Source organism: Uranotaenia lowii, chromosome 1 (assembly GCF_029784155.1).
Source record: "Uranotaenia lowii strain MFRU-FL chromosome 1, ASM2978415v1, whole genome shotgun sequence".
Lineage (NCBI taxonomy): Eukaryota > Metazoa > Arthropoda > Insecta > Diptera > Culicidae > Uranotaenia > Uranotaenia lowii.
Genome location: NC_073691.1, coordinates 532,507 through 551,955, shown reverse-complemented (window position 1 = coordinate 551,955; position 19,449 = coordinate 532,507). Strand labels below are relative to the sequence as shown.

The following is a 19,449-nucleotide window of genomic DNA, read 5'->3' as shown; positions in this document are numbered from 1 at the left end:
GCACCACTACTCGAGTGGGCTACATATTTCAGCGCGGGTTCTTTTTGTTTTGTTGGGAAAACTTTCAGTCTGCTCAAATTTAGTTTCTATCTATGAAATTTAAAAACCTTTGGAAGATTTCTCTGGCTTGCTTCGATTCTTGACAGATAGATTATGCTATTGGGAGTCATTACTGCTAAAGAAAAAACAATTAAAAAAAATAATCCTTTTTGTCCTACAGAAAATCTGTGATAAATTTCTACACCACATTTTACTAAATTGCCTTCAAAACCAAAAAGAAAACCAAGCTACAAATATCAAAGGAAGAGAAAGAGGGAGAAGGGTGTAGAAAAAAACAGCACCATAGTGTCGACGCATTATTATGAAGATAGTGGTCCAAGGGCTACTGCGACTAGCCGATATCAGTAGAAATAGTGCTCCGGTATGCCGAGTTTTGTTTGCAGCTAGCGGTACCGCTAAGAATAAAAGTTCGATGATGGATCGAAGTGACCGTCGAGTGCGGCAAATTCTGAGCGCTGAAAGTCTTGGCCTTCTGCGAATGGTTGGGGTTTTCCTGTCCGCGAGTCACCATGGGGGGAGCATTATGTAACGGAATCGGCCCCGGTCGCATACAGGAGAAGGCAGCAAGAGTGCACAGCAACGACAGCAACGGCACGCAAGAAAGGGTGACGCGGAAGCAAAGCATGCTATGAAATTGGAAACTACGCTACACAGCGCTAAATATCGCCAAGGCTAACTACGATGACGACCACTACTAAGATGACTGACTAAACGCTAAGAAAGAGTGTGTTGGTTTGAAACATAACCGTCCTATAATGAGTGCTACTTAGTGGCTTGTGAATCAAACAGAGTTGTAGAAGAATAAGAAATCGGAAAGTAACCAAAGAAGCCCAAAATACTTTGAAGGTCTGAGCTCGCAACACAACACAATAAGTTTACTCAACCAAGTTCAAAACAAAAGTGTAACTGAAAGCTTTAAAATATCAATAAATATCAATGTATGCAGAAAGTAGCAAGTGAACGAAAAGTTGTAAGGTAAAAGGAATAGGTATTTTCTATCCTTTACCTGTAGACGCCCTATCTAGAAGCAAAAAGGCAAGCTAAGTAGCATTAGTTGAAGCACGACGCACTAATGAGAATGAAGTGAATTGCATTATGCTTTGTTTTTTCTTCAAATTTTGACGAAAAAAAGCTTTCTATCGACAAACATGCAGGGGAAAAGTTTTTCACGCTTTTGAGAAACGACAATAAAGTTCAGTGAAAAGTTGTTCGATTCGCACTTGGCCATCGTTTGTGGTCTTACTGCCCTGCTTTCCTGTGTTATCGAGTACAAATTTTGTGGCAGTGGCTGATGAGTAAGTGCTGAGGTAGTTAACTACACTATAAATTACGCACCTTCAACTACAACAACAACAGCATCGCTAGCGAATCTATCTGCCAAACGCGAAACTACGAAAAGCACAGCACACTTGATGAAGGCAGCCAATCTGTGTTACCGTGAGAAAAGGTCAACGAATGTTTGATTTTGAAGAGTAAAAATACCAAAATAAGTCAACCGAACAAAGCTATGTATGAAAGCAACGATATATAGATAATGGCAAACCGACGATAGTGCTCGAAGATCAAATTCATAGAAGAAGCCGCAAGAACCAAGACTGAGCGCTCTTGGCAGCGGAAAAATTGTCTGCCGAGGAAAAAAGGGTGGGCTCAGAAGCACACGAAAGTCCTTCTGAGCTGAGTTTGTGTGAGAGTGTGTGTATTCCATATAGGTTCTCATGTGAGTACATGTTTTTGGGTGTGTATACAACGCTAAAAAAAAAACGGATTCCATTTTCGGACGGAATCGAAAATCTGTCACGGCACAACTGCCCAGCTATAGCAGGATCAATAGTGTTGTTGTTGTTAGTGGTTCAAGCCGTATCGAGTGTAGGGGCCGCAAGGGTATGCCAAGATGGCAGCCGTTGCGGGCCTCTATGGATTGGGCGATGACTCGCGCCATCAGCGCCAGCGGAGGCAGCAGCAGGCCCAGCAGAACCAAGACAAGACAGACAAAACGCCGGATGGACTGAGTGAACCGTAAGCCAAATTCATAATCGTTTTCTATTTCCTTTCATCTTATCTTTCAGTTTCGAGTTCTATCTTAAGATTTTGTTGGTTTTTTTTTTGTTTTTGCTTGAACGAATTCTAAGGAAACAATTTGATCAAATTCCCCATCAGCTTAATGTGCCCGATAAGAAATTCTATTTTAGATTATGGCTGCTGATCAAAGATTTTGAGAATCTCATAGGTTGTTTGCTTCCTTGCCTAGCCGTGGTTTCTATGCATTGAAAAATTGGATGCAGAAAAATGAGTATTTAAGTAATATGCTAAAAAATGTTCACATTGGCCTCCCTTACTCTAATGAAGAAAATATGTTGAAAAAAATTTTTTTTTCTATTTCTAATTCCAATTTATTTTTTATTTTTTTAACTAAAAAACTTTTATCCAGCTTATTTTCAACTTAAATATTCAAACCAACTAGAAAATTAAAACCTAATTAAAACTCAAGAATAATTCAAGAAGTTTAAAATGATTTGGAAGGTATCATTTACTGAGGCAAATAATAAATTGAAAAAAAGTGTGTTGCCCCTTAGGGGGCATCCATAAATTACGTAACGCTCCTAGGGGGGGGTGAGGGAGTAAGCTGTTCCTGAAAAATTTCAGTTAAATTGCAGCTTTTTTTGATGCAATTTTGCTGGACGATACGCAAACCAAAATCAGCTTAAAATTTGTTAGCTTTAACAAGATTGAACTGATTTGTAACCATTCCTATTTAAAGAGATTAGAAGATAGACTAAACATGTATTGGATATCCGTGAATTAACCGTTGGAAAGCCGATTATTAGGTAGGTACATTTACTCCCAAGAACTCAATCCATCCTTAAGATGGAAATTTTACTATTTTTTCTCAATTGATTTTGATTATTCCGATCGGCTATTTTGATTATTCCGACGAATATTACCAAATGGAATATATTTTGCATTACAAGTTATGCTGCTTGAACAAAATAAAGTAAATAAGGTAGATCACCAGTTAACAAGCACAGAGCAACTCGTAGTAAGACAATAAATTAGTTTGGCTCCTTAAAGCCTAAAGGTATGAGCCGTTTCAAATAAAGATTTTACAAAAAAAAAAGACAATAAATTTACTTAATCAGAGAGTTATCATTCATGAATACTAAAGAAGCGATTTGGATGGATAACAATTCCGTATTTAAGAATGTTAAAAAAATTATGTCATATTTTTTAACTTCGAAAATCAGTGTTTAAAATCATGAGAATATAGGGGGGGGGGGGGGGGTAATTGTCAGCGTTACGTAATTTTCATAGGGGGGTATGTCGAAGCGTTACGATTTGTGACATACGGGGGGGAGGGGGTCAAAAAAGTGCATTTTTTACGTTACGTAATTTATGGATGCCACCTTATACGTTTTTGAAGGAAATATTTTTTTAATGTTCTATATGTCACTTGAGCGTTGGTCGATTTTTAAATATTATCAGTGAAATTGAAGATCAAAAATGAATTAAATAAGGCACACAATTTAAGCTTATTCGGCTTATGTATATAAAAGTAATCAAACATTATATATGAATTCGGCTACGTTGAATTAACAAAATTAACAAAAAAAAAGCAAGGACTAGGATAAGAGGAATATCTTCTACCGCATTTTATGATTATTTTTGTTTCGATTATAGTCGTTTTACCATCTTTGTGGCATTTGCGACTTTATCAACGTTGCAGTAGGCGGACAGTTATTAAAAACTTTTCCGGTACCACTGTTTACGATGTTTACTCTTGGGCTCGAACTCATGGACATCGGCTCAGGAAACATCTGACTTGTCAACTAAGCAATATCACAAGCCCTTTGAATTTTAATGAAACTTTTACATTATACTGAATTTTTCTCTAAAAACATCTCGGCTGAAAACCTGTTTTTTTTAAATGCAGTTGCCAAATATATGATAAGTTGCAGTGCAAGTTCTGGAAACAGCCGAATTTCTTCATAATCTATAAACTTATGGAAGACTATAATGGACTATCAACACAAGTAGGATTGAACATTTTAGTTGCACGTTTCTGATATGCTATCGCACCAACATATTGATCTTGAAAGAAGAAATGCGTTCCGCATTAAATACATCTCATTAATCATAAAAATGTTTCTGGTCACGTGTGTGCAATATATGACAGTGCGTGCATATGTGAAATGTGTGACTCCGTATTTATTTGATTTAACATTATCCGTACAAAACAAACACTGATTTTTTAAATCAAAATTATAAAGCACGATACCTACCACATAGAGCTCCACCCCCGCATCGATTGCGAAAAAACGCCCAAATGCATGGCACTCTCCGATTGCCGGTAATTAATTTCAGCAAACGAAAACATAAATTATGCATCCTGGCAGGCGAAAAATGAGCAGTGCAACGCAACGTCGTCGTCGACTAGATGAAATAAAACGGGTGTTGATAGGTTGAACATGGGGCTGCCCGTGCTCAGCTCGGGATTGAAAACGTCGACAGCTCAATGCATGAACAACAACAACAATAAAGTAAAGCGTATGACACTTTGCGACTAGTGCAACTAAGTTGCGGAACTGGTGAGTGGGTCTAGGGAACAACGTTCACGTGCTAGTGGCTCAGAGCCAAAACCCAAACGACCATATTAGAATTGACACAAAACGATAGACAGAACGGTTGCAGAAGCGATGGAAAGGTTTTTGTGCTTGTTCAACATGGGATAAATTTATGAAGTCGTCTACTAGAAATTTTGACATAACCACTTGTCGACAACTTCGTATGTTGTAAAAACTATGAAGTGTAGAAAATTTGACGGGATGTTAACTTTAGAATTTCGATTTATGCTGATTTTCGGTTCAGGTATCAGAATGGGGGTAGGCTTAATAGCGACACGTTATCCAAACATACGGGAAAATTGTGCCTAGGTAGATTGTTCAATATTTTTACTTGGTTGTTCTTACAATTTAATTTTGAACGATTAGAATACCTCACAAAACAAACGGCAAAGTTCAGTGCGGTACCATGATCAATCATTATTTAATCATAACATTCATGTTGCTTTTAAATTCTGCATCTTATGCGTAATCAGCAAATCGTTTTACTGTCCAATGAGGAAAACTTTTACCGCTCCATTGATTTGTGCTGTACCTTAAAACCACCACAAACTCAGCTATCATCCATAAATCATGGAAAACTTTTTTCATAACATACATATATACTAACACGTGTTGTCGCAACCCATCGCAGTGAGCCTCGCTTCTCGGAAAAGCTCAAAACAGCAGGCGAGCATGCTGCCTGGTCGCAAAGAATATCTAACACTGATTCTACCGGGTTACTTGGATGTCCGCTGGTATTTTTTTCTCCGTTTCGACAGATTAAACAGCTTGTCAATGATCCGTTTCACAGTGGGTGACGGTTGAATTTACTAGTCAATAACATTTGTTTTATCATATGTGTAATGTTGGCACATGGCAAAAGTAATGTCTTTCTTTCTGATATAAAAACATTTCTGGCATTCAAGTTTTTTTGATGCATTTCAAAGTTGTTTACTCTAATAGCCATTGATTCCACTTGAAAGTATCACTGTTGGAAATCCTAAGCCTAAGGATTTAAAGCGCCAATAAAATTCCTACTGCATTCACAACGTTGCCTTTTATCGATCTCCTACTTCTTCTCAACTTCCCAAACACAAATTCTTACTGCTCACTGGTCGCACAGCTCTGCATGATCTGGTTATCCTAACATAACATCAAACCAGAAAAATCTTATGTAGGAGATGTTTGTAAACATTGCTTGCCATGCAGTGCCGAGAACAGGCTCATAAATCTTCCATCTCCCTTCTGTCGTCCACAAGGCGATTTGGGGATTCAGAACGATATATGTATGTTGTTTTGAAGTTATCTAATCCAGATGTGATGCTTGTTATGAAAAGGATCTACAGATTTTATTTTTCATTGATCCGTGCAGAAGTTGAGTTCATTTATGTTCCCAAAGCTAAAATTTGAGTTTTATTAGACAACAATAGAAACTTTACCATATTAAAAACCTTTGAGATACACTATCCAGACTCTAATGCCAGAGAGCTTTGTAGCAGGAACAAACTGCGGAAGAGCGTTAACGGTCCAATAACGATCACGAGCGACAATTATTTTTACTATATACCTATAGCAGATCTCATACATTATAACGGTCACTGGGTCGGTGTTGCTTGAGAGATAAAAAAAAGGGAAACTGCAAACCATTTGCGCAAAACAACGGAGGATGATAACCCCCCACCCATAACCGAATTATTCAAGAGATGTGACTGCTGACCGGGAGGTGAAATTTACTGGTTCGAGTATGAGTCAGAGAACGGCTTTCCAAAAACCATAAAACATTGAATCCATTTATACAAGCTTGTGGCTACCGAACGACGACGGTCGAGTCTTCAATTGCTTACTTCTGGTTTATGCTGAATCGTTGAAAATTCTGAGTCAATAAAAAAATGTTGGCTCTGAGATCATCCCTGAAAACATTTCTGTGCCCTTCTACTCTACTATTAGTATTTATTTTATTTGAAAAAATCTTCCAACTCACTATCTCTAATTTTTAATAAAACTCTCGAGAACAAATTTTGGTTATAAACATTGCTCTAAAAGTGTGATAAAATATTAATATCCATACACAAAAAGTTTTCACGACTATTGAAGAGAAAATTCAAAATAAGAAAATTGAAATTCATTTTTTTTAAGGCAGCCAACCCCAAACTCGACATAATTACTCAGGCTATTAGAAATTTCACATTTTTTTATAGTAATTGATATGTTGTTCTCAAAAAAATTGAGGATATTTTTTCTCAAAATACATGAAAATGACATTTTAATTTTCTTGAATATGATTTTGAAACTGTTTCTTAAATATTTTGGCAATTTTAATTTGTATTTTTGGATATCTATAATTTTGGTAAGATGACGTTGGGAATTTTTTCAGTTTTCATTATTATCAATTATTACCCTTGAAAGTCGGATGTTGAAACCATTGATAAACTAGCGATAAAATGGAATAAAAGGAAAACGCGTGGTAAATTCATTTCAACATGAAAAGAGACTTAAACCTATGTCAATTTCGATTCTTCAAATTTCAAAGTGTTTCGATCGGTTTCTCATCAATCCGTTCTCATCCTACCAAAATTGCAAAGTCCATCAAGGGATAGGAAGCTTGGAGATACACGAGATGGCAGTCGCCGAAAAGTTCACTTTTCAATTGACGTCATAGCAGTTCGAAAAAGAAAAAAAACCGTGTCCGTGCGAGGACACATCACACACTTGTTGATTAATTTTTTCACATAGGTTAGCCTATAGGTTTTTCCCAAGCGGATTTGTCTAATTTGATACGAAAGGATGGTGAATGAGAGGGGTAGGGAATACCCATTCGAAATAGTTTGTGATGCTGTCGCAAGAGATTTCGAAAGGAAATACCCGACTCAGCACTTGCATTTCACGCCAAAAGTGCACCGACTTTTCAAGGGCTGCATTTACGCACTTTGCTTTGATGCTGACTGGTGTTTTTTTGCTGTTGATTCATTGAGTATTTTTGTTTCCTCGCTGTCTTCTTTACATTTGGTATGTTACAAGGAAATTTTTATATCAGTTCAGTGCTTAACTGAAACCTTTCTCTATTGCTTCGGAAAATGCACCCAAAGAGTTAAATCTGTCAGGGTTCCACTTTCAAAAAGTGGTCAGACAGAAAGGGTGAAAATTGTGAGAACCACCCGGCTCAAGACCGTAATTAGATTAGCCGCTAATGGACCTGGCTGATTAATTTAAGAGTGCAGTGCTAAATTTGCATGCCCTGTTTAAAATCAGCGAGGAGGGGCAATGTCAAACTGAGCACCAGATTAAATTTGGCGGCAAATGCAAGATTGCTAGCAAAAAAACATGTTCGTCAGTATGCTGGTGTCGCAGCGGAAAAAAGGAGCGAAAAAATGAAGGTCCAAAAGTGGTTTGGCCAGGCCATGCCATGCCAGGCTGCCACAGACGTGTGTGTACTTTTGCTAGTCACAGATCACAGCACAGATTGGCAGCTCTAATTGGTCCTGACTGACGGCTCAATTTTTCCGGCATATTTAGCGTTCGTTCGGATGGGTTCAATATTTGCTGCCTGTTGCCTGCTCCTGGTGGCTGATTTGGATGTGATTGATGTAGACTTAAAACTGTTGCTGACAGACGGTGTGTGCACTAAGCTTGGGTTTTGGTTCAAGTTTTTCCAAGTGTCTACCAATCTGGTAGGTGCCTATTTTAAATTTTCACAAAAGTTGAGAGCATCCTGTGTTTAAACTTTTCCTTTAGATTTAATGTTTATAAATTAATTTATCTTAAAAATGTTAAACTTTTTTTTTATTATTCAATGTTTTTGGGAAATAAACTCAAATGAAAAATTAAACATAACATAAATAACGTTCACCAAACAAACTCAGAGGATCAAATTTCAATAGTCATTTAAAATTAAAAAAAAAAAATTTAATGCGATACTGGAAGTTCCAGAATAGTTTTGTTTTTTATTGTTGTTAAAGGACATGAAAAGTCCTGGTACATTACTTGCCTTAAGAAAATAGACTTAAAACAAAAATAAAAAAAAAGAAGAAAAATTTTAAGCTGAGTACATCAGTTGCATAACCAAGTAGAATGAAGGATTCTATGAAACAAAAACTTCTATAATTCGACTTTGAAACCAAAAACATTCAAACTGAAGCTAATCTTCTATTTCGGATAGTTTGCTGAAGAATTATGTTTCTATTTGTTTAACATTTTTAATAATTTTGGAAAGGAGTAAAAAAAACACACCGAGTCACCTATTAAAATATGTTAGACCATGTATATTAAACGTGTACAGAATATTAAAATTCCATCCATGCTTGCTTTGTTCTTTGAAAAGGAATTATGATGACTAACACATGTAAAATGTTTGACTTAATCCATGAGCAGAATTGAAACTGAACATGAATTATTCATGGAAATAGATCCAACAATATTTTTCTACAATCAAATAACGAAGAATAATCAAACATCACAAAAAACCGATTTCCAGAACATTGTGCTTCTTGCACATCAGACAATTCTCAGCCAACCGGAAATGGAAAGTTTCCTACTATCACAGTCACAATCCATTGGCCTGATTCAGTGCCCGTGGCCAGCAAACGGGTCATAACTTCAGTCACCATTCGCCATTATGGCTAACAAACTCAACCACTGCCAACTCCTACTTAATATGAAATTCAAATTACGCTTCCAAACAGCAAAAACGTGCTCAAATTGGACATAAATATAATCAAACCTTTGATCATGACCCCCCCTTTCTTGTTTCTCTCATCCAACAACTTTACCGATATAACTTTTCTAGTTTGGAAAAGCAAAACACACATACCATCTGTCACACATACAAACAGACATGCACACACATACAAAAACAAAACCTGTAGAATGCTAATTGCATGACAGCCTCACACTCGCCTGCAAAATCAATTCCCTCAAGAGTGTTCGTCTTCCTTTCTTGTTGAAACTTTAACGTTTTCAGTCCCCCATGACAAATCTAAAGATACATGCTTATCCTTTCATGATGTAGCGGCGTGTTTAACTTCCAAATACCACTCGATTTCAGAGCCATTGTTGTTTTGCACATCGCTGAACCTCCTGCTCCCCACTACTCGTCACTTCGATGTGATGGTTGATGATTATTCATGCTCTGACATCAATAGCCGCCAATGCGGAAACGAGATTGGAATAAAAATCAATTGATCTACCCACTCCCTTTTCCCGGTTCAATCACATCTGTCTGTTTTACTCCGCCTCGTTCATTCAGTAAAAAAAGAAGCAGCAGTAGCAGTTTTCCTTTTGCAAGGGTGTGTTCTTGTGCCTAATGTCCGCTTTTTAGCAACTTTGGAAATCATTTCATTGTTGTTAGTATTTGTTTGCGGCCACTTCCAGTTATAATGTTTATGGATGCTTTTGCTGCTGTTGCAATATTTTTTACAGAACATAAAAACTTAGCATGTGATCGTAAGCGTAAATGGTAGTGGCCGTGGATTTAATATTGTCCTTTTGAAATGACTTTCAACCTTCAGAAATGCTCTGATGTGCAGTAAACGATACCTGCAAATTCATCGTTTTGTCAAAGATTATTTAACTAACTAGATTTTTCAAGCTATAGATGTACTTTAAAATTAAACTAACACCAGATAAAAGGTTTGAGCACAAACAAATTCGAATTTGGCACACCAAAACTCTCTAGAGCCACCTTTTGGTTTTTTTATAAAACGACAAGTCTAATGGCATTACCGTAGTGAACAGTTAAAATAGAGCTTTTCACATCAATTGCTCCGTCAAAATCCACCCTCGACTAGTCCTTGACAAAGATGGTGCACCATGCTTGATTTGCTTTGGAACTGATAAAGACTCTCTGGAGCCACCATTTTTATTTCTTTAAAAGCTCTGTTTGGTTAATGTTACACTGTCACATTTGATGTTGAACAAAAGGTAGAATACGCATAATATACTTTCAACCATTCTTGCTCATATCTAATAATAAGAATATAGAAGAAGATATGAAATATACGTTCAATATCACATTCAAACATTTAAAGATGAATTAAGTATGAACATTCAGCTGGCCCTTATGCTCCACTCCATCCATCCGTTCCCAAAAAGTAAAAAATGGCAAAAGTCATACATTAAATTGATTAATATCCTTCCGAAAAAATCTCCCAGATACGCATTCTATCAGACGTGACTCGCTGAGCCAGTAGATATCTACTTATTTGTTTGTTTTGTCTGGTGTCTTGCAAGGCAAGAATTCACCGAAACTCATAAAACGTTCATCCCATTCGAACCGTTTTATCGATAAATCACAGATCAAGTCATTAAAAAGGCATCAGCAACAAGCATCAAACCGAACGTCCAAATAAGAATAGGAATTATTAAAAAAAAAAAGGAAAAAAAGAGCACTCCCACAATTCGATCCTCCGAAGCCGATTGAGAGCCTCCCGGACGTACGATTATGTCCATAAATTTGTGGGACGGAGCCAAAGGGGTCTCCCTGGGGGACCTGGCGTAGCCTGGCAAAAGTAATAAAAAATGGCTCAAGATGAAGCGAAAGAGTATCCACGCAAATCTTCTTCCAACCAGGATCAGCAGGATTGTCCTTTGACCTGGTATTTCATTTTCTTTCTGAAGCGTTTTCTGCGTGCCATAATTCATTTACTGTTAGCGAAATTTTCACTGGTGTGTAAATCTGTTTATTTTTCCTTTTGCCACTTCTCAAACCATAATCTTGAAACCGCCCACAAGCTTGAGAGGGTTCAAATAAAATTTAAAATAGCTTTCAAATACTCGGGCATGAGTAAAAAAGGGAATGTTTCTGCATAAAACATATTAAAAAACTGAATGATTTTATGATGCCAACACAATAGTTTAAAATGAATCACCATAGAAAACAGTGGAAGCAAAAATATTATCAAGAATAATAGGTATAATATGTTTAAATAATTTAAATAAACTAAAATGACAAAAATGACGAAAATGGCAAAAATGACAAAAATGACAAAAATGACAAAAATGACAAAAGTGACAAAAATGACAAAAATGACAAAAATGACAAAAATGACAAAAATGACAAAAATGACAAAAATGACAAAAATGACAAAAATGACAAAAATGACAAAAATGACAAAAATGACAAAAATGACAAAAATGACAAAAATGACAAAAATGACAAAAATGACAAAAATGACAAAAATGACAAAAATGACAAAAATGACAAAAATGACAAAAATGACAAAAATGACAAAAATGACAAAAATGACAAAAATGACAAAAATGACAAAAATGACAAAAATGACAAAAATGACAAAAATGACAAAAATGACAAAAATGACAAAAATGACAAAAATGACAAAAATGACAAAAATGACAAAAATGACAAAAATGACAAAAATGACAAAAATGACAAAAATGACAAAAATGACAAAAATGACAAAAATGACAAAAATGACAAAAATGACAAAAATGACAAAAATGACAAAAATGACAAAAATGACAAAAATGACAAAAATGACAAAAATGACAAAAATGACAAAAATGACAAAAATGACAAAAATGACAAAAATGACAAAAATGACAAAAATGACAAAAATGACGAAAATGACAAAAATGACAAAAATGACAAAAATGACAAAAATGACAAAAATGACAAAAATGACAAAAATGACAAAAATGACAAAAATGACAAAAATGACAAAAATGACAAAAATGACAAAAATGACAAAAATGACAAAAATGACAAAAAACTGACAAAAATGACAAAAATGACAAAAATGACAAAAATGACAAAAATGACAAAAATGACAAAAATGACAAAAATGACAAAAATGACAAAAATGACAAAAATGACAAAAATGACAAAAATGAAAAAAATTACAAAAATTACAAAAATGAAAAAAATGACAAAAATGACAAAAATGACAAAAATGACAAAAATGACAAAAATGACAAAAATGACAAAAATGACAAAAATGACAAAAATGACAAAAATGACAAAAATGACAAAAATGACAAAAATGACAAAAATGACAAAAATGACAAAAATGACAAAAATGACAAAAATGACAAAAATGACAAAAATGACAAAAATGACAAAAATGACAAAAATGACAAAAATGACAAAAATGACAAAAATGAAAAAAATGAAAAAAATTACAAAAATGAAAAAAATGACAAAAATGACAAAAATGACAAAAATGACAAAAATGACAAAAATGACAAAAATGACAAAAATGACAAAAATGACAAAAATGACAAAAATGACAAAAATGACAAAAATGAAAAAAATTACAAAAATTACAAAAATGAAAAAAATGACAAAAATGACAAAAATGACAAAAATGACAAAAATGACAAAAATGACAAAAATGACAAAAATGACAAAAATGACAAAAATGACAAAAATGACAAAAATGACAAAAATGACAAAAATGACAAAAATGACAAAAATGACAAAAATGACAAAAATGACAAAAATGACAAAAATGACAAAAATGACAAAAATGACAAAAATGACAAAAATGACAAAAATGACAAAAATGAAAAAAATGAAAAAAATTACAAAAATGAAAAAAATGACAAAAATGACAAAAATGACAAAAATGACAAAAATGACAAAAATGACAAAAATGACAAAAATGACAAAAATGACAAAAATGACAAAAATGACAAAAATGACAAAAATGACAAAAATGACAAAAATGACAAAAATGACAAAAATGACAAAAATGACAAAAATGACAAAAATGACAAAAATGACAAAAATGACAAAAATGACAAAAATGACAAAAATGACAAAAATGACAAAAATGACAAAAATGACAAAAATGACAAAAATGACAAAAATGACAAAAATGACAAAAATGACAAAAATGACAAAAATGACAAAAATGACAAAAATGACAAAAATGACAAAAATGACAAAAATGACAAAAATGACAAAAATGACAAAAATGACAAAAATGACAAAAATGACAAAAATGACAAAAATGACAAAAATGACAAAAATGACAAAAATGACAAAAATGACAAAAATGACAAAAATGACAAAAATGACAAAATGACAAAAATGACAAAAATGACAAAAATGACAAAAATGACAAAAATGACAAAAATGACAAAATGACAAAAATGACAAAAATGACAAAAATGACAAAAATGACAAAAATGACAAAAATGACAAAAATGACAAAAATGACAAAAATGACAAAAATGACAAAAATGACAAAAATGACAAAAATGACAAAATGACAAAATGACAAAAATGACAAAATGACAAAAATGACAAAAATGACAAAAATGACAAAAATGACAAAAATGACAAAAATGACAAAATGACAAAAATGACAAAATGACAAAAATGACAAAAATGACAAAAATGACAAAAATGACAAAAATGACAAAAATGACAAAAATGACAAAAATGACAAAAATGACAAAAAATGACAAAAATGACAAAAATGACAAAAATGACAAAAATGACAAAAATGACAAAAATGACAAAAAATGACAAAAATGACAAAAATGACAAAAATGACAAAAATGACAAAAATGACAAAAATGACAAAAATTGACAAAAATGACAAAAATGACAAAATGACAAAATGACAAAAATGACAAAAATGACAAAAATGACAAAAATGACAAAAATGACAAAAATGACAAAAATGACAGAAATGACAAAATGACAAAAATGACAAAAATGACAAAATGACAAAAATGACAAAAATGACAAAAATGACAAAAATGACAAAAATAAAATGACAAAAATGACAAAAATGACAAAAAATGACAAAAATGACAAAAATGACAAAAATGACAAAAATGACAAAAATGACAAAAATGACAAAAATGACAAAAATGACAAAAATGACAAAAATGACAAAAATGACAAAAATGACAAAAATGACAAAAATGACAAAAATGACAAAAATGACAAAAATGACAAAAATGACAAAAATGACAAAAATGACAAAAATGACAAAAATGACAAAAATGACAAAATGACAAAAATGACAAAAATGACAAAAATGACAAAAATGACAAAAATGACAAAAATGACAAAAATGACAAAAATGACAAAAATGACAAAAAATGACAAAATGACAAAAATGACAAAAATGACAAAAATGACAAAAATGACAAAAATGACAAAAATGACAAAAATGACAAAAATGACAAAAATGACAAAAATGACAAAAATGACAAAAATGACAAAAATGACAAAAATGACAAAATGACAAAAATGACAAAAATGACAAAAATGACAAAAATGACAAAAATGACAAAAATGACAAAAATGACAAAAATGACAAAAATGACAAAAATGACAAAAATGACAAAAATGACAAAAATGACAAAAATGACAAAAATGACAAAAATGACAAAAATGACAAAAATGACAAAATGACAAAAATGACAAAAATGACAAAAATGACAAAAATGACAAAAATGACAAAAATGACAAAAATGACAAAAATGACAAAAATGACAAAAATGACAAAAATGACAAAAATGACAAAAATGACAAAAATGACAAAAATGACAAAATGACAAAATGACAAAAATGACAAAAATGACAAAAATGACAAAAATGACAAAAAATGACAAAATGACAAAAATGACAAAAATGACAAAAATGACAAAAATGACAAAAATGACAAAAATGACAAAAATGACAAAAATGACAAAATGACCAAAATGACAAAAATGACAAAAATGACAAAATGACAAAAATGACAAAATGACAAAAATGACAAAATGACAAAATGACAAAAATGACAAAAATGACAAAAATGACAAAATGACAAAAATGACAAAAATGACAAAAATGACAAAAATGACAAAAATGACAAAAATGACAAAAATGACAAAATGACAAAAATGACAAAAATGACAAAATGACAAAAATGACAAAAATGACAAAAATGACAAAAATGACAAAAATGACAAAATGACAAAAATGACAAAAATGACAAAAATGACAAAAATGACAAAAATGAAAATGACAAAATGACAAAAATGACAAAAATGACAAAAATGACAAAAATGACAAAAATGACAAAAATGACAAAAATGACAAAAATGACAAAAATGACAAAAATGACAAAAATGACAAAAATGACAAAATGACAAAAATGACAAAAATGACAAAAATGACAAAAATGACAAAAATGACAAAAATGACAAAAATGACAAAAATGACAAAATGACAAAAATGACAAAAATGACAAAAATGACAAAAATGACAAAAATGACAAAAATGACAAAAATGACAAAATGACAAAAATGACAAAAATGACAAAAATGACAAAAATGACAAAAATGACAAAAATGACAAAAATGACAAAAATGACAAAAATGACAAAAATGACAAAAATGACAAAATGACAAAAATGACAAAATGACAAAAATGACAAAATGACAAAAATGACAAAATGACAAAAATGACAAAAAATGACAAAAAATGACAAAAATGACAAAAATGACAAAAATGACAAAAATGACAAAAATGACAAAATGACAAAAATGACAAAAATGACAAAAATGACAAAAATGACAAAAAATGACAAAAATGACAAAAATGACAAAAATGACGAAAAAATGACAAAAAAATGACAAAAATGACAAAAATGACAAAAATGACAAAAATGACAAAAATGACAAAAATGACAAAATGACAAAAATGACAAAAATGACAAAAATGACAAAAATGACAAAAATGACAAAATGACAAAAATGACAAAAATGACAAAAATGACAAAAAATGACAAAATGACAAAAATGACAAAAATGACAAAAATGACAAAAATGACAAAAATGACAAAAATGACAAAAATGACAAAATGACAAAAATGACAAAAATGACAAAAATGACAAAAATGACAAAAATGACAAAAATGACAAAAATGACAAAAATGACAAAAATGACAAAAATGACAAAAATGACAAAATGACAAAATGACAAAAATGACAAAAATGACAAAAATGACAAAAATGACAAAAATGACAAAAATGACAAAAATGACAAAAATGACAAAAATGACAAAAATGACAAAAATGACAAAAATGACAAAAATGACAAAATGAACAAAAATGACAAAAATGACAAAAATGACAAAAATGACAAAAATGACAAAAATGACAAAAATGACAAAAATGACAAAAATGACAAAATGACAAAAATGACAAAAATGACAAAAATGACAAAAATGACAAAAATGACAGAAAATGACAAAAATGACAAAAATGACAAAAATGACAAAATGACAAAAATGACAAAAATGACAAAAATGACAAAAATGACAAAATGACAAAAATGACAAAAATGACAAAATGACAAAAATGACAAAAAATGACAAAAATGACGAAAAATGACAAAAATGACAAAAATGACAAAAATGACAAAAATGACAAAAATGACAAAAATGACAAAAATGACAAAAATGACAAAATGACAAAAATGACAAAAATGACAAAAATGACAAAAATGACAAAAATGACAAAAATGACAAAAATGACAAAATGACAAAAATGACAAAAATGACAAAAATGACAAAAATGACAAAAATGACAAAAATGACAAAAATGACAAAATGACAAAAATGACAAAAATGACAAAAATGACAAAAATGACAAAATGACAAAAATGACAAAATGACAAAAATGACAAAAATGACAAAAATGACAAAATGACAAAAATGACAAAAATGACAAAATGACAAAAATGACAAAAATGACAAAAATGACAAAAATGACAAAAATGACAAAAATGACAAAAATGACAAAAATGACAAAAATGACAAAAATGACAAAATGACAAAATGACAAAATGACAAAATGACAAAAATGACAAAAATGACAAAAATGACAAAAATGACAAAAATGACAAAAATGACAAAAATGACAAAAATGACAAAAATGACAAAAATGACAAAATGACAAAAATGACAAAAATGACAAAAATGACAAAAATGACAAAAATGACAAAAATGACAAAAATGACAAAAATGACAAAAATGACAAAATGACAAAAATGACAAAATGACAAAAAAATGACAAAAATGACAAAAATGACAAAAATGACAAAATGACAAAAATGACAAAAATGACAAAAATGACAAAAATGACAAAAATGACAAAAATGACAAAAGACAAAATGACAAAAATGACAAAAATGACAAAAATGACAAAAATGACAAAAATGACAAAAATGACAAAAATGACAAAATGACAAAAATGACAAAATGACAAAATGACAAAAATGACAAAAATGACAAAAATGACAAAAATGACAAAAATGACAAAAATGACAAAAATGACAAAAATGACAAAAATGACAAAAATGACAAAAATGACAAAAATGACAAAAATGACAAAAATGACAAAATGACAAAAATGACAAAAATGACAAAAATGACAAAAATGACAAAAATGACAAAAATGACAAAAATGACAAAAATGACAAAAATGACAAAAATGACAAAAATGACAAAAATGACAAAAATGACAAAAATGACAAAAATGACAAAAATGACAAAAATGACAAAAATGACAAAAATGACAAAAATGACAAAAATGACAAAAATGACAAAATGACAAAAATGACAAAATGACAAAAATGACAAAATGACAAATGACAAAAATGACAAAAATGACAAAAATGACAAAAATGACAAAAATGACAAAATGACAAAAATGACAAAAATGACAAAAATGACAAAATGACAAAATGACAAAAATGACAAAAATGACAAAATGACAAAAATGACAAAAATGACAAAATGACAAAAATGACAAAAATGACAAAAATGACAAAATGACAAAATGACAAAAATGACAAAAATGACAAAAATGACAAAAGACAAAATGACAAAAATGACAAAAATGACAAAATGACAAAAATGACAAAAATGACAAAAATGACAAAAATGACAAAATGACAAAAATGACAAAAATGACAAAAATGACAAAAATGAGACAAAAATGACAAAAATGACAAAATGACAAAATGACAAAAATGACAAAAATGACAAAAATGACAAAAATGACAAAAATGACAAAATGACAAAATGACAAAAATGACAAAAATGACAAAAATGACAAAATGACAAAAATGACAAAATGACAAAAATGACAAAAATGACAAAAATGACAAAATGACAAAATGACAAAAATGACAAAAATGACAAAATGACAAAAATGACAAAAATGACAAAAAAAATGACAAAAATGACAAAAATGACAAAAATGACAAAAATGACAAGAAAATGACAAAAATGACAAAAATGACAAAAATGACAAAAATGACAAAAATGACAAAAATGACAAAAATGACAAAATGACAAAAATGACAAAAATGACAAAATGACAAAATGACAAAAATGACAAAAATGACAAAAATGACAAAATGACAAAAATGACAAAAATGACAAAAATGACAAAAATGACAAAAATGACAAAAATGACAAAAATGACAAAAGAAAATGACAAAAATGACAAAATGACAAAAATGACAAAAATGACAAAATGACAAAAATGACAAAAATGACAAAAATGACAAAAATGACAAAAAATGACAAAAATGACAAAAATGACAAAAATGACAAAAATGACAAAATGACAAAAATGACAAAAATGACAAAAATGACAAAAATGACAAAATGACAAAAATGACAAAAATGACAAAAATGACAAAAATGACAAAATGACAAAAATGACAAAAATGACAAAAATGACAAAAATGACAAAATGACAAAAATGACAAAAATGACAAAAATGACAAAAATGACAAAAATGACAAAAATGACAAAAA

The 19,449-nt window shown here is 31.0% G+C and overlaps 1 protein-coding gene across 7 annotated transcripts in view; it reads left to right on the top strand.

Moving 5' to 3' along the window:
- Window positions 1–225: 225 nt before the first annotated feature.
- Window positions 226–19,449, top strand: part of LOC129739409 (potassium voltage-gated channel protein Shaker) — a 115,716-nt gene continuing 96,492 nt past the window's right edge. For 5 of the 7 annotated variants that reach the window (XM_055730858.1, XM_055730859.1, XM_055730856.1 and 2 more), the window contains exon 1: window positions 226–2,076. In XM_055730858.1, coding sequence (XP_055586833.1) covers window positions 1,952–2,076 — 125 coding nt within the window. In that variant the 5' untranslated portion in view covers window positions 226–1,951. The remainder of the gene's footprint in view (window positions 2,077–19,449) is intronic. The other 2 variants (XM_055730860.1, XM_055730861.1) reach the window with 2 other exon arrangements.